Source organism: Argopecten irradians, chromosome 7 (genome assembly GCF_041381155.1).
Source record: "Argopecten irradians isolate NY chromosome 7, Ai_NY, whole genome shotgun sequence".
NCBI classification, from domain to species: Eukaryota; Metazoa; Mollusca; class Bivalvia; order Pectinida; family Pectinidae; genus Argopecten; species Argopecten irradians.
The window spans coordinates 19,535,249-19,550,572 of NC_091140.1; the positions used below are offsets into that span (position 1 = coordinate 19,535,249).

General features: G+C 35.7%; 1 protein-coding gene and 1 pseudogene across 1 annotated transcript; one reads left to right on the forward strand and one right to left on the reverse strand.

The window, feature by feature from the left end:
• Positions 1-883: 883 nt before the first annotated feature.
• Positions 884-4,153, reverse strand: LOC138326843 (uncharacterized). Its single transcript, XM_069272840.1, has one exon. It carries the CDS (start codon positions 4,097-4,099, stop codon positions 2,423-2,425), a length of 1,677 nt encoding a protein of 558 aa, XP_069128941.1. The 5' UTR covers positions 4,100-4,153; the 3' UTR covers positions 884-2,422.
• Positions 4,154-5,072: 919 nt separating this feature from the next.
• Positions 5,073-13,744, forward strand: LOC138327066 (uncharacterized; annotated as a pseudogene).
• The last annotated feature ends 1,580 nt before the right edge of the window (positions 13,745-15,324 follow it).

Consider the following 15,324-nt stretch of genomic DNA (forward strand, 5'->3'; position numbering starts at 1 on the left):
CACTAAATACAACACGTTCACATGAATATAAATAACAATATGCTATTCTTAAACACAATTTTATCTACAAATACCTTCCTTCCCCACAATAAAAATACTTGGTATGCCGACATGATGTGATATGGAACCATGCTATGGCCGAACATGTAAGCAACTAATAATGCCTTGACTGCATCAAAGGTATTTTACATTTTACATTATTAAACAAAATGCTAGCCACGTGTATGCTACATTGTCGTGTATGTCGACCATATTTCCACTATAGAAACTCGAGCTGGCTAGCATTTTGTTTATCTCGCAACTACACGTGGTGGTTTTTTTTAAATAAAACCGGAAGCGACGGTGATTGGCTGCCGTTAAAAAAGCTAATAATTTAGGCAGGTTTAGCGGAATACTGTTGTACCAGAGTCCTACAACATTTAGTCATTTCGTCCCCGTGGTACATGATAGGCCGAAATGTCTCGTGCACTAGATAGTGAGGTGTGACTAATAGTCTAAAATGCTACTTAAAATCGAATGACAACTTATATGTTGAATGATTCCGAATTGATTAAATAGAAATTGAATAAACTAATTAATGATGGTTAAATTATTTCATACCTAAACACTGAGCACTGCACACACATACACTTGTTCAATATTGAAACCAGACAAAAAATGATCAATTCAAGCTCCATTACAGAAATGATTAATAATACATACATGTATAAGGTTAATCAGAAACACATATGTTTCTAGTTTAATACATCAATATTTACACAGTGTATAGGGAATGAACAGACCGAGTGCTGACAATATGCTTTTCTGGAAATGTACGGGTTCATTGAATATGTGTCGTTCAACCTTTCACATTTTTCAAAATATGAATTCCAACGATGCAGAATTATTTTTCAAAATATAAATTTATTAAATATAACTGTACCTAGAATTCGGTATGTGATTTCCGGAGTATTCGAAAATCGACCCGTCCGAACTCTAGGCCGTAACTGATTACAAAGCATACCACATAGGATTATATAACAAAAACACAAAAGATTAACAGATGACATTTAGAACTCGTCTCAGTGGTCATTGGTCTTGCATGTAAATTAATTGTCCATTGTCTTGGGGATAATTGCCATACCTGGTTTGACCGGCCTCCTTCATACTCATCAATTAACACCATACGGTAAATATAGATATAATTACTACAGAGTTAGCAGACAACAATAAATCAAACCATTACGAATAACAATATCAAAAGCAAAATGAATTTATCGTATTATTTCAGTACAATATAATTACACAAAATTAGCGATTTAGCGAAAGTTTGTTATTAAAAGTCTCAAATAATATTATAGATTGAATGTACATAAATCTTCCAATAAACACTTTTTCCTTATATAAAAAACCTATCGTCGGTTACCCACGTTAATTACCTAGTGTCTGATGAAACGGAACGCAGTGGAGTTAAGACACTGGATTTCCGAGGGTGCGTTCAACCATGCTCCTGTCAACTTCACTAGACAATGTTTGTGATTACGTTACACTTGTCCGCGGAATGTAACGTGAACAGAAGCCTTAGCTATTGCTAAAATGGATACTTTCCTGAGTCTAGAATTATGGTTTCTGGTAACCAATAACACGCATTTGTAACAATCATTTTCACTGGTAGATGAACTGATGTGTAGTTTCATCATAAACCCATTTTTGGTTTATCTGAAGCACACTCTGATTTTTGTGTTACACTAGTCTCCATAACATGAAAAGATATATTGCAAACTAATCCTTCAATGAAAAATACTGAAAGATAATCAGGTTTGAAATTAATACGAGAAAATACATTGAAAATTCCTGATCTAGTGGCTCACTTTGTATACACATTTTGTTCATGCTCATTCTTTTCATTTTACAAGGATTTGTAAGACTCCCAATATCACAAAACCCTTGGAATTTTAAAGCAGATATATTTACATATGCCCGTATATAGGATCGCATCCCACGGGTGATAAGTGTAGCTTATACGTAGTGTAGTGCGATCATCCGGGGTCTCCGACGATGTTCCATAGCATAAACACAATAAGATACAGACATATTCTGTATACAGTTTGCGCTACATTGAATATGTCTCTATCCATTGCGTTCATAAGACCTTTAACGCAATTAAGATACTGTTCAATATCTATATAAACATTTTAGAAATATAACTTTATAGTTTGCAGAACGTTTGTGTTTGTCTTCGAAATCATCTTAGTGCATTTAAACCTGGGAACATGACACTGTCTTTATATTCTAACTTACATAACTTTAATGCAAATACCCTAAAATGTCTGAAATAATATCAATATAAACAGCGCACACTAAGAAGATTGTCTACAAACCTCTGGCATCTATATAGACTGTATATCCCATAAGAAGATAGTTCTATGCTTAATAAACCCCTCTATGGCACAGGATCGCCGAACTGAAGATTACCATCTTCATAATAATTATCTAAACAATCATGGTTGTTACTTATCGGACATTTAGTAAATTTGTAAATCTTTTTGAATCCTATTTCACTATGATGTTGACTATGTAAAAATATATTTGAATACATATTACGAGCAAACAATGCCGGATTTCTCATGCCGTTTAATAAATGTCCGTTGTGTGGAATTCTTGTAACATTTCTATTTTTAGCTCTTACTTCGTAGGGTTCCACTGTATCACGCGACCATATATCTGCATGCCAGTGTTTAGATCTTGCACCTAATATTGCTGGAGCGGCGCCCGGTTTACAGGGACTATTCCGTTCTGTTCCGACTCGTATTCCTATTGAAGCAAGCTTTAATCCATTTATTTTCAATTTCTGAAAATCATTGCACCAGTAGTTTATGTCTGCGTCTGCCTCCCACGGTATAACATTGTACATTTTCACTGCACCCAGAATTGTCCCAGCATTCAGTTGACAAGATGCATTTATTTGTTCACACATATTCATGAACCCGTAGCTTAAATCTGCTAGTTCCTGAATGCAACATGGTGATCTTATGAACCCTTTTTGTCTTTTGCACGGATAATCATAATTACATCCAAAATTTATTGTCAAACCGAATGAGAATTTCAAACGGTAAAGATTCCGCTTTCTTCCAAACTTCTCCCAATCTTTTGTCTCCGCACTACGGCGTGGAAAATCCATATCAAATAAGGCGTCAGCACAGAGGGCAACTTCTCCATTCAGTCTCATAAAGAAGTCCTCGTATAATCCCATAGGTGTCAAATCACTATCAAATTGGATTTGGTTTAACAATGTTGTTTTAATGAGAAATGGTCCGTCTATATGATCACAAAACTGGCAATCATGCATGGACTCGTCATATCCTTCATTGAAAACGACTGTATAGTTCCTAAAGGCTCTTTGGTGACATCCTAAACTCCAAACGTTATCCGAGTTTCTGATAGCACCACCAACTGCACTAACATTAAGAATCTCGATCTCGCGCACGAGTCGCTCAATCCTGGCGTTCAAATCCAGTGCTGTTGCATTTCTTAAGATTAATGTATATTCGGTTTTCACCTGCTTCATTAATATATTCAATGCAGCTCCTTCTGTGATCTTAGCCTCCATGGGTCTTACCAATACATTGCTCGATTCCTTTACCTTCCCACCGTAGTCACCAACAACCATGCGGATATTTTTACCATATCCATCCTTAAAAAAATCTGTTCCTATGTTTGAACCATGATCAAGTCGAACAAAAGTGACTATATGTTCTAGAGGCGTTGCGTGAGAGCATTCCTTAATTTTGTAACCGTTCATTTTATTGACATAGTACTCTGGACACGCATTTCGCGATTCGTACATTTTCCGTTTTGTGACTTCTTCGAACGAGCTTCCAAAATCTCTCAATATTGCATCCACATGCTTACTTGCATAATCCAATGCCTTCTGCGTTTTCGATCCTCTTGAATGTATTCTTGCCTTTTTAAGATACTTGGCTGCAACAGATATCTCTCGAAGAATATTTGACACATTGACGTTGAATGATGAAAGATTCTCTAATTTAATGTCGGACGTGCTATACATTTCAGAGTTCTGGGGACTGGGCAAGGTATCTTGGTTCACAGTATATTGCATTTGAAAGAAAAGTGAGCAAACCAGCAAAATCCCAAGCCCAAGGGTTATCAGGGTAAGAACTTTGACCTGTAAAAAGAATAAAATATATAGCATCATTTTTACACTATCAAATACTAAGTTTTTACTTACAAAGCATATAATTATAATTTTGAGAAATTATATGTGATTAATACAGAATCTTATTCTGGGGACATGACTACCATATCAGACTGCATAGACTCATTCTATGGGTATATTTTCCGTTTTTTTGATATTGAGCAAGTAGTGGTTGGTCATTCCATTTATTTTAAGGTTTATCATTAGTTAGTTGATAAAGGTGAACGTTTTACAAGCAGATAGAGCCATTAAAGTATGGTCTCCCCTGTATGCAATGTGTGTTACTGCCTGTTTTGGGAGGCTGCGGTACACGTATTAGTGTTGTCTCCACTTTGCGATAGTGGAACTCTTTTCTTTTTATAGTGTGATCCCACTGCAGTATACCGCCAATGACACAGAACAACACACCACCCAACGATGTATATTCAAAAGCTTTCTGATAAGATGTCAGTAAATTCAATTTCTTTAATGAAAAAAAATCCTCTTATCAACGGGTAAACCGAACGGGATACGGTGTGACGTTTTTACTTCCCGAGCGCAAATATGTTTCATGTCATTACTGCATACAAAGCAAAAAGTGCAACGCACGTTAAACGAACGATTGAAAAAATATGTGTTTTAAACGTATGTGTTATTACCATTTCACTGCCATATGTATAACAAAAGTACATAATATGCATAAAACGGATATTTATAAGCGGAGGTAAAACGTAATATCAGTTTTATGAATGTTTTAGTTACTAAACGCCAAATATTTAATAGACCCCGTTTGTTAAAAAAATACCTACTGAGTAACAGCAGGGAAATAAATTTGTAACAGCACGGATGTACCTTTCTTGTTAGATCTTTGTGTATAAAAATAAAAAAAAATAACATGATGACGATCTGGAACAGTGCGATGATCGACACGGAGATCAAAGACGTAAGAACTATATAGACTGTAAAGGATAAAATCAAGATGCAACAATACAAAAAGTCAAGATTTCGATCGTCTTTTGCACCAGTCATATAAACAAATTGTTTGATCTTATTCGGTATTCCTGATGAAGTAATTAACGTCCTATTAACAGCCAGTTTTATGTAAAGACGGCCTTCCATGTATGTGGTATGCAGCGTTTTTGAAGTGAGCGGTGCGTGTTTTGGGAGACTCTTGTATATTCGTGTTGTGTCTTCTTATATAGTGGAACTCTTATTACCCTTTTTGTAGTGCAATATCGCTGAAGAATGCTGCCGAAGACGTCAAGCAACACAGCCCACACGGTCACATTATATTGTTTGTTTGTTTGTTTGATTATTTTTTCGTCCTATTAACAGCTAGGGTCATGTAAGGACGGCCTCTCATGTATGCAGTGTGTAGCGTGTGTGAAGTGCGAGGTGCGTGTTTAGGAGACTGCGGCGTGTTCATGTTGTGTCTTCTTGTATCATACAACATTATACTCACAGCGAATCAAGAGTATACCATAGGAATGCCAATGTCAGATTGTATTAGATTTGCTTTCTTAACATTTTGGAAACATTATTGAAAAGCGAGAAAACGTGATAATTTGTCCAATTGCATTTTTATAAAATAAAAGTTACCAGTAGATGGGTGAAAATTATCATCACGATAATGATTTGCAATCTATTAAACTAATGGTGAGTTGTTTCTTTAACTAACAAGAGAACAGGATGCGGTATTTTAAAGCTCCTAACTTTTCAATTGCCATGACCTAAGTTGAAACTACAACATCAGACCATGGATATATATCGTAAAATTATTTATTGTCCTCTGAATGAGTTTGGTAACCTGTTGAAGAACTACTTTTTCTATTACAATGACACATGGCAAGTTTGAAAGACGGTTTCCGATTGGCGTAACTAATTCTATAGTATGGTAATTAATATGATCGTTTGAACCTGACCTCTTATTGGTCACCGTCTTCATCGTCTTTCAGTTTTGTTATGACGTGTTATTACGTCATTATTACCATGCCACGTTTTTATACGTCATACAAAGGTATAAATTAATGAAGTTAGGATCACTTCATGTTTTATGTTTCATTTATTGTAATGGGTGTGCAGATCATGAATCATAATAAAGTGGAATGTCGATAAAATGTTGCTACATTTTTCAGTTGTCTTGTGCGATTACGGCACTATACGGCATTGAATCGTTTGCTCAAAAATAACACAACATTGTCCACATAACAGACCTCTTACGCCAGAATAGCTTTACGTTGAAGGTAGGTCTATGTAGCTTATGTTACTTCTGTAATAACAATGTGCGCTATTGTAATATATGTACTTAACGTCTATGATAAATCTAGTAATGTGGTATTGTTACAATAAATGATTGAAGGGTAACGTTGCCAAGTACCGAACCATCCAAGACTTGTTTAATCCGAGTTTTTTTTTAAATATAAACATCAATATTGCAATGATTTGTGTTTTTGTAACATATTTGTTTGCCTTTCGTTATGCGGTTTTTGCAGTATATACTGTCGATATGGGAAGTAACAAACATACATACTTAACATTAATAACCCGAGAAAAAAATTGTGTGATGGACTTTGAACAATTGCTTGGTTTTTTATTATTCTTTCAACAGCTATGATCATGTAAGGACGGCCTCCCATGTATGCAGTGTGCAGCGTGTGTGAAATGCGAGGTGCATGTTTTGGGAGACTGCGGCATGTTCGTATTGTGTCTTCTTGTAAAGTGGAACTGTTGCCCTTTTTATAGTGTTATATCACTGAAGCATGCCGCCGAAGACACCAAGCAACACACCAATACATGCAGATCCGGAAGATTGTTAGCCTTGTAATAATTTAATTTGATCTACGGCATTAGGACGATACAAAGTTTAATCAGTGACTATCATTTTTGTACTCAATGATTCCAGGACAGTTGGCAAACTTACGTTTTATGTTTGACCTATATTACACATAAAACAATGAGTCAATATTTAACATTATTATAATTTATATATTATTATCTACAATGTAGTTTCATGATTTTATATGAAAAAAAAAAAATGTTTTGATCAAAATACATGCAGAACAACTACAGCCAACTAAGATTTTATTAACACCCTCTTTTATAATTTAAATACAATACCTAGCAAACTATATGTACACCATGCTGATGCATAGTGTGGTTTTAATGTCATCAAAACAACAATCCTTATTCAATATTTAAACCAGGCTAAATATATGTATACTGAATTCACCTACATCATAAGGATGTTACAAAAAAGAAAGGTTTATTTGAATTTCTAAGCACTTGTTGTAACATGATGTTGTAAGAAAACTTTTTACTGTTTAGAAACAACATTAATTCTTAGACAAAACAATTCTTTGACTGTCTATTTATTTAGCATTTATACGGAAATTGGCGTTTAATTTTTACCTCTTCATAAACCTTTATTGAAATTACGCAATAATATCTACAGTTTATTTTATCTAATATTCAGTAATACATTTTTAAGACTTTTTAAACTTTATGAAATTTCACTTTCAATGCGAGTTTCTGTCATTTATATCCATTTCAGTGATGATGGACGTGATCTGTCCAGTGTTTGAGTGTCAGGCCTCAGTAACAGACCTATAGACTACACTTGTAAGATATCACAATCCCACGTGGGTTGATAATACATTCTCCCTAATCAATTACACGGTATACATTTTTATGTCTTTACAGAAGGTGCTTGTATTAAGACTTTCAGGAGCCGCTTCAACTGGCTAGACATTCACTTATGTGATTGTAGTTCCTAAAGCAAATCGACTTATCAAGATATATTTAGGCTAAACCCCTACTCGCAAATAGTCCACTAAACCTTGTATAAAAATTTTGTTGTATTTTATAAATTATACAAATAGTTTTTTTTTCAAAATACATCGACTTTCAATACACGCGTAATCAAATCTGTCGATAACGCCATCCAAAGCAAGAAGAAGTCGTTTTTCACCCTTATACCCCTACGGCCTAATAGTCCGAAGGCCCGATAGTCCAAAGTTCCTTTAGTCCGAAGGTCCGTAAGTCCGAAAATCAGTAAATATTGCAAGTGATACCGTTGTTATAATTCACGTTATTTTCATAGTTTGGTATGTTTTCGATTGTTTTGATGAATACATTTTTGGCACTGCTTTAAAGTAATTGATCAGTCAAGTTATATGTAGCATTGCATGATCAAACTTACATCAAAATTTTTAAAAAGCCACAAAAAGAAAAAAAAAGTTTAACATTGTATAAGATATCTCATTAGCATGCTCTATGAATTATCTTACAAATATACAAACTTTAAGATGTCCAAATGTAATCTTTTGCACTGTAATTTGATTCTATTAGGATGAACATTGCTCCATGACTGGATAATGTATATAAATCATCTAATCGTACCGAAATAAAACGACCTTTATACATATATCTGTAAACATCGCTATATTTATCAGTTATGGAACCAATCAAAGGTTCTCAATTTTTATATTCCTTGTTGTTCCTTTGATAAATTCGAAAATAATTATCTGATGTATATGTTCATTACACTGCAGGAAGAACGGTGGCTACAGGTTTTCACCCTGAAAAACTCAACGTTTTATTAATGGCGTAACAGACGGTATATTTACTCGATGTGTTAGATATGCTCTTTTCCCATTGGTTAATACATGCTCACTTGAGGTTCGATTTTGTACTGTAACATATCAACTCAAAGTTTCCATTTTTAGAAATATCGAGTCAATATACCTTCTGTGACATAATTACTCAAACGTTGAGTTCTTCAGTGTGACGTCCTGTAGCCATCGTTCTTCCTGTAATTAATTTATCAATCGGAAAATTCTTCTGACATTTTTTAAAAGAATTACATACCTAATACAGAAATTAATGATCTCAGTCTACATCCTCGGCCATTATTTAATTATACCAATGCGTTAAAACAACATATGGACCTCAACAGAGGTCCATAATTGATAAATACACGTATGTACTTAACGACTTATTTTTGCATTTCCTTACTCCTTTCTTTGATCTATTCTCCCCTTAAATGATGGAAATTGTTCGCATAATGATATTTGCATTGTTAGAATATGAAATGTATAGGCCTATACTCTTTAACATCAAATACGTATTTCAGGATTATGTTCTTTTTAAATTTGCTACATTTCGTTGTTTATTATCATTATAGTGTCAAATTTAAAGAGTCAGATAAGTATATCTTAGCAAGTTTACTACAGAGTCTTTTTGTATGGAAAACTGTTATAAATATTTGTTTTATTTTGGGAACTGTTCGCATATAAATTCCAGTTATATTATCTGTTCTCAGACTATTGGGCCTTCGGACTATTGGGCCTTCGGACTAACGGGCCTTCGGACTATTGGCCTTAGGACTATTGTGCCGTAGGGATATAAGGCGGTCACCTTAAAGGTGAGTTTTTAAGGCCAAGTGGTCTTTATACACATGGTATGTTGTGTTGATATATCTGATTTGAAAGAGTGGTCTTATTAAGCATGTGATCTTTACACTGAGGTAATCACAATGCAAGTTTGTTATAGATATACTTCATAAGAGTTTATTACTCCAACACTGTTAAAAGGTTTGAATTTCAAAGTGACAAGGGTCTTTTTTGATGTCAACTCTGCCATGCAGGTAACAAAAGGTAAAGCCAAGGCGACTAAAAGACTATGTATGGTTTAGGCCCCAAATACATCAAATTTTCTAAACTGTTATTTAGCGATTAAGTTGTATTTTGAATATTTATTACATTTCTGATTCGATTATAATGACTGTTTTATAATTTTTAGAACTGTAGTTGCCATGGCAACCATCCAAAGTATGGAAAAATTATGAGAATGTGAAAATTTTGACAATTTTGACCATTTGATTGTCAAGATTTTGCCTATGAAACTATACAGCGCATCCTTGAACAAATTAAATTTTTACTGAGAATATATATGCCCTCCAAATGGTGACCGCCTTATATCCCTACGGCCCAATAGTCAGAAGGCCCATTAGTCCTAAGGCCCGTTAGTCCGAGGGGCCAATAGTCCTTCGGACTATTAGGCCGTAGGGATATAAGGGTGACCGCCTTATATCCCTACGGCCCAATATATATATAGTCCTAAGGCCCGTTAATCCGAAGGCCCAATAATCCGAATGCCCAATAGTCCTAAGGCCCGATAGTCCGATAAAAGATAATGTAATTGGAATTTATATGCGAACAGTACCCAAAATGAAACAAATATTTATAACAGTTTTCCATACCAAAGACACTGTTGTAAACCATACTTTTTATACTTGTAAGATATATTTTTAGATTTGACACTGAAAATGATAATAAACAACGAAATGTAACGCGTTTAAAAACAAACTTGAAATACGTATTTGATGTTAAAGTATATACATTTGATATTTCAACACTGCGATCCTGTTTAACATATTCCCTAACAATTATCATTATGCAAAATCGTTAAGGACATGCGTGTATTTTTCAGTTATGGACTTTGTTGAGGTTCATATGGTGCTGTAACGTCTTGGTATAATTAAATAATGGCCGAGGATGTAGAGTGACATCATTAATTTCTATATTAGGTTATAATTACAGGTTACATGACGTCATCCTGGAGAATTCAGCGTTTGAGAAATGATGTCACAGAACGTATATTAACTCGGTGTTTCATAAAAAACGAAACTTAGAGTAGATATGATCGGGTGTTGTAGTGGTTAAGCCGAGGATGCAGAGTGAGATCAGTCATTTCTATTTAAGGTTAATCACAGGTACATGACGTAACCCTGGGGAACTCAGCGTTTGAGAAATGATGTCGCAGAACGTATATTTACTCGGTGTTTCTAAAAATGGAAACTTAGAGTAGATATGATCGGGTGTTGTAGTCGTTAAGCCGCTCGCCTTTCACCTAGCCGGCCGGGGTTCGATCCCCGGCACAGACGTGAAAAGATCACGTGGGTTTTCCCCGGGATCTCCGGTTTCCTGCCACACTAAGACCCCTCGCGCTCTTACATCCGGGCCATCAAGAGTGATTTACATAAGTTATATAACTTGTTTCTCAATCGTTGTAAAATAAATTAAGTTAAGTAACACGAATTATAACAAGGGTATAACTTGCAATATTTATTGATTTTCGAACTAATGGGCCTTCGGACTATTGGGCCTTAGGACTATTGGACCTTCGGACTAACGGGCCTTCGGGCTAACGGGCCTTCAGACTAACGGGCCTTCGGACTATTAGGACGTAGGGATATAAGGGTGTCCACCGATATCTGGCGTTAAAGGATCTAGATTTAGTAGTAATTTTAGGACACATTTCCCATCTCTGAGCAAGGTGTCCTAAATTTACTACTAAATCTTAAGCCGGGCAAAGCAGCTGGTCCTGATAACATAAAACCAAAATTTCTTAAGGAATTAGCTTGTGAGATTGCTCCCATCTTACAATTGATTTTTACTAAATCGTACAACTCTGGTATTGTACCTATGATTGGAAGACGGCACACATAATATCTTTATATAAAAAGGACAGCGACATATTCCTGAAAATTATAGACCAGTATCTTTAACGTCAGTCTGTTGCAAACTCTTTGAACACATTATTGTTAGCCATATCATGTCCCATTCTGACAAATGATATCCTTTATCCACTACAACATAGTTTTAGAAAATTCAGATCCTGCGAAACCCAATTACTGGAATTTGTTAATGATAATTCAAAAAACCTAGTAGCCGGTAAACAAACAGATGTCCTTATCTTAGATTTTTCGAAAACTTTTGATAAAGTTAGCCACTCACTACTGCTCCACAAACTTCATCATTATGGTATTAGGGAGGAAATAAACCAGTGGATAAAGCATTTTCTATTAGGTCGAAAACAAGCTGTCCTGTGTGAAGGTGAAATCTCTTCTTACATGCCAGTAGAGTCCGGAGTACCCCAGGGATCTGTTTTGGGACCAAGCCTATTTCTACACTATATTGATGATTTGGCTACTGGTTTAAAATCTACAGTACGATTATTTGCTGATGATACAATAGCATACCTGATTATATCAACTGAGCAGGATGCAAAGTGTATCCAGTCTGACCCTGATAAGTTGGCGGCATGGGAAAAAGAATGGAGTATGTCCATTCACCCGAGCAAGTGTAATGTTCTATCTATTACATGTAGTCGCTCTCCTAAAAACTTTGCTTATAACACTACACGGCCACACTCTAGAACATGTAAACTCAGCACAATACCTAGGCGTAACCTTAACATCAGACTTGACCTGGGGGAAGCATATTGGCAACATCCGTAACAAGGGAAACAACACTCATAGCTTTTTACGACAAACCCTTAAAATAAACTCCAAATGCATAAAAGAACAGGCTTTTAAATCACTAGTGAGATCATCTGTTGAATATGTATGTACCGTTTGGGACCCTTATCTCGAAACTGACATCTCCAAAATTAAAATGATCCAACGTAGAGGTGCACGTTTTACTCTTAATCGTCATAGAAATAGATTTAGTGTTAGCGACATGCTAGAAATTTTAGATTGGCCGAAAGAAAAATGCCCGCCTATCTACGATGTGCAAAATTCAAAACAACTTAGTCGCTATTGATCCTAGTAAGATTACTCCCCTCTACACGCCCATCTAGAAACCTATTCCATACTGCAAAACTCAGCACAGGAAATGTCATACTTTCCACGCACGATTATAGACTGGAACAACTTCACACCAAATACTGTACATGCCAAAACTTTAGACAGCTTCAAAAACTTTCATTCATCTTCTAAACTGTAAACGTCAGTTATGTTTTAACCCTATTTATTTCTATGTGGCTATTTTCTTTCTTTTTTCCCCTGCAAGTAGTGTATTCTAACTGTGGATAATTATTTATTTATTATTACATTGTTTTTCTTCAATTATTCTCATTAGGATTTTAAATTTTCACGGCACTAAATTTGCGCACACACGCAAGGTATCACAGTAGTCGGAACGTCGACTGGGATACCCAAATGGCAGAAGGCAGAAGGTTCATGGACAAACTTAGGTTTCGACCTTGACTCGGTCCGCTTCCATTGTATCGGGAAAGGGGGGAGTCGGGTTCGCGATCTCCCTTTCATGCCTAGTTCAATATCAGAGATACAAACTAAGATTGTTTTACTGCAAATCGGTGGTAATGATCTGGACTCAAGCGATCATGATTGTGTAGCGGAACGGTTGCCCAATGACTTAATATCTGTGGCACAGTGGCTTCGTGCGGGGTTCGGCGTGGGCCAAGTTGGCATTATGCAACTTTTTTATAGGACAAGGACAAGATCCGTACCAGTGGATATTTATAATAGGGCCGTGGATAGTGTCAATGATAGGGTGAAACTGATGTGTGAAGAAGCACAAGGGTGTTTTTATTGGAGGCACAAAGGCCTTAAGACAGCTGCCCTTCTTTATTTAAAAACAAGAGGGCGTCCATCTTTCTCCCGCTGGACTACGAAAGTTTGAATTCTTCTTACGCGGGGCGGTCCTTCAGAGCAAGCGATTGGTGGATGGAGATAATAGTAACCCTCGTGACCCTTCCATATAAGGTTGGTAGTACTATGCGTTGTCACACACATGCGCGAGATTTGTTTACATCCGCCCAAGGTTTCACACGCTCTGATTTTGATAAACTGCTCCTGTTTACTTTGTTATTACACGCCTTATTGTATACTATATATACTTCACAGTAGTCGATGACACAGCTATAGAAAGTACATACTTCAATTATTACCCGACTGATAGAGATTGTGTTACGATTCAGCCTGCATTGCATTCGGTTAGCGTAGCGGTACTCGCGAAGTTAAGGTCTCGTTGCCTCGTCCAAATAAAAAAACAACCTATCTATTTCTGAATTTAAATGCTCACCTATCAAAAATGGGCATATTATTTTAATGTTCTTCAACATTTGTCTTTATCACATGTTGTTTAAATATGAGGCCGGATTTTGGTCTGTGTAAAAGACATTTTACACAGACTAACAACACCTGTATACATGTAGTACCTTAATTATTCCAACCCCAGGAGGTCCATTTATAGCGTGCTGTACTCAGGTGGCATCCTCTCTACATACATACATTGTACTCATCACACAAACGTACAGTTATACAACAATGCTAGTCAATAGGGTTATGTATTTTAATGGGTAGTGCATTTTAATTTATTTGATAATGAAGCTTTATTAATAGTAAATGCTTTAAGATACCAGCTACAAAGACTGATGTATATAGGGATTCATTCTTTGTGAGAACAATCAAAGACTGGAACCAACTGGATGAGAACATCATATCCGCAGAAAACATCAACATTTTCAAATCTCGCCTAAACTGTGACTAACCGGCAGATATATATATATTATATGCGCTCTCTCCCCGTCAATCATATGCCAGTATTGGTTATTTGACGTAATCAATAGATACAGATATCAAAACTGAATATAATCAAAATACCAAATGTGTAATAAACTAAAACATTTATTTCAAGATTATTGGAATATCATATTTCATTCAATATCTTTTTTTTCTTACACTGGCTTTTTACATATATATCAGAAACCTGATTATCATGACTATGTATATAAAATACCATATTACAATGTTGAATAAGTACCTAATCTAAATTAATTTTGATTATTATATATACATTGGTAAATTCAAGGTTGTGACATACATGCTTGATTTACGCCCGCGGGGAAACGGTGTACATGTTTACCCAGGCTCTGCAACATGCATGTACATGTATCTATTAAGAATTGTATTTATGTGTTTCAAACTCATAAACCTATATGATTTTTTAAACGGTAAAGTATATTTGTTTGTCTTAACAAACTTCCATTGAAACAATTCTAAAATAACATGTACAACGATACTGTCCCCATTCTCATAAAGCCATGCAAACACAGAGGCAACGATTCTGCCCTCTGGCCATCTATCGATGGTCACCTTGAGGTCATTCTCATCCATCAGAGTTACTTCCCTTCATTTCACTCTGTCAGCGATAGCTTGACAGCCGATGGGTACCGAGAATGCCTTGAGGTACATGTACCTGTATATGATTTATTGGACCATGACGCAATAAATGGTCAAGATAACTTGCGGAGTTGGGATCATAAACATATTGTGTTTACAG

Excerpts from the sequence above, each read along its gene's own strand:
- LOC138326843 (XM_069272840.1), bottom strand. The coding sequence starts at position 4,099 with ATGCAATATACTGTGAACCAAGATACCTTGCCCAGTCCCCAGAACTCT.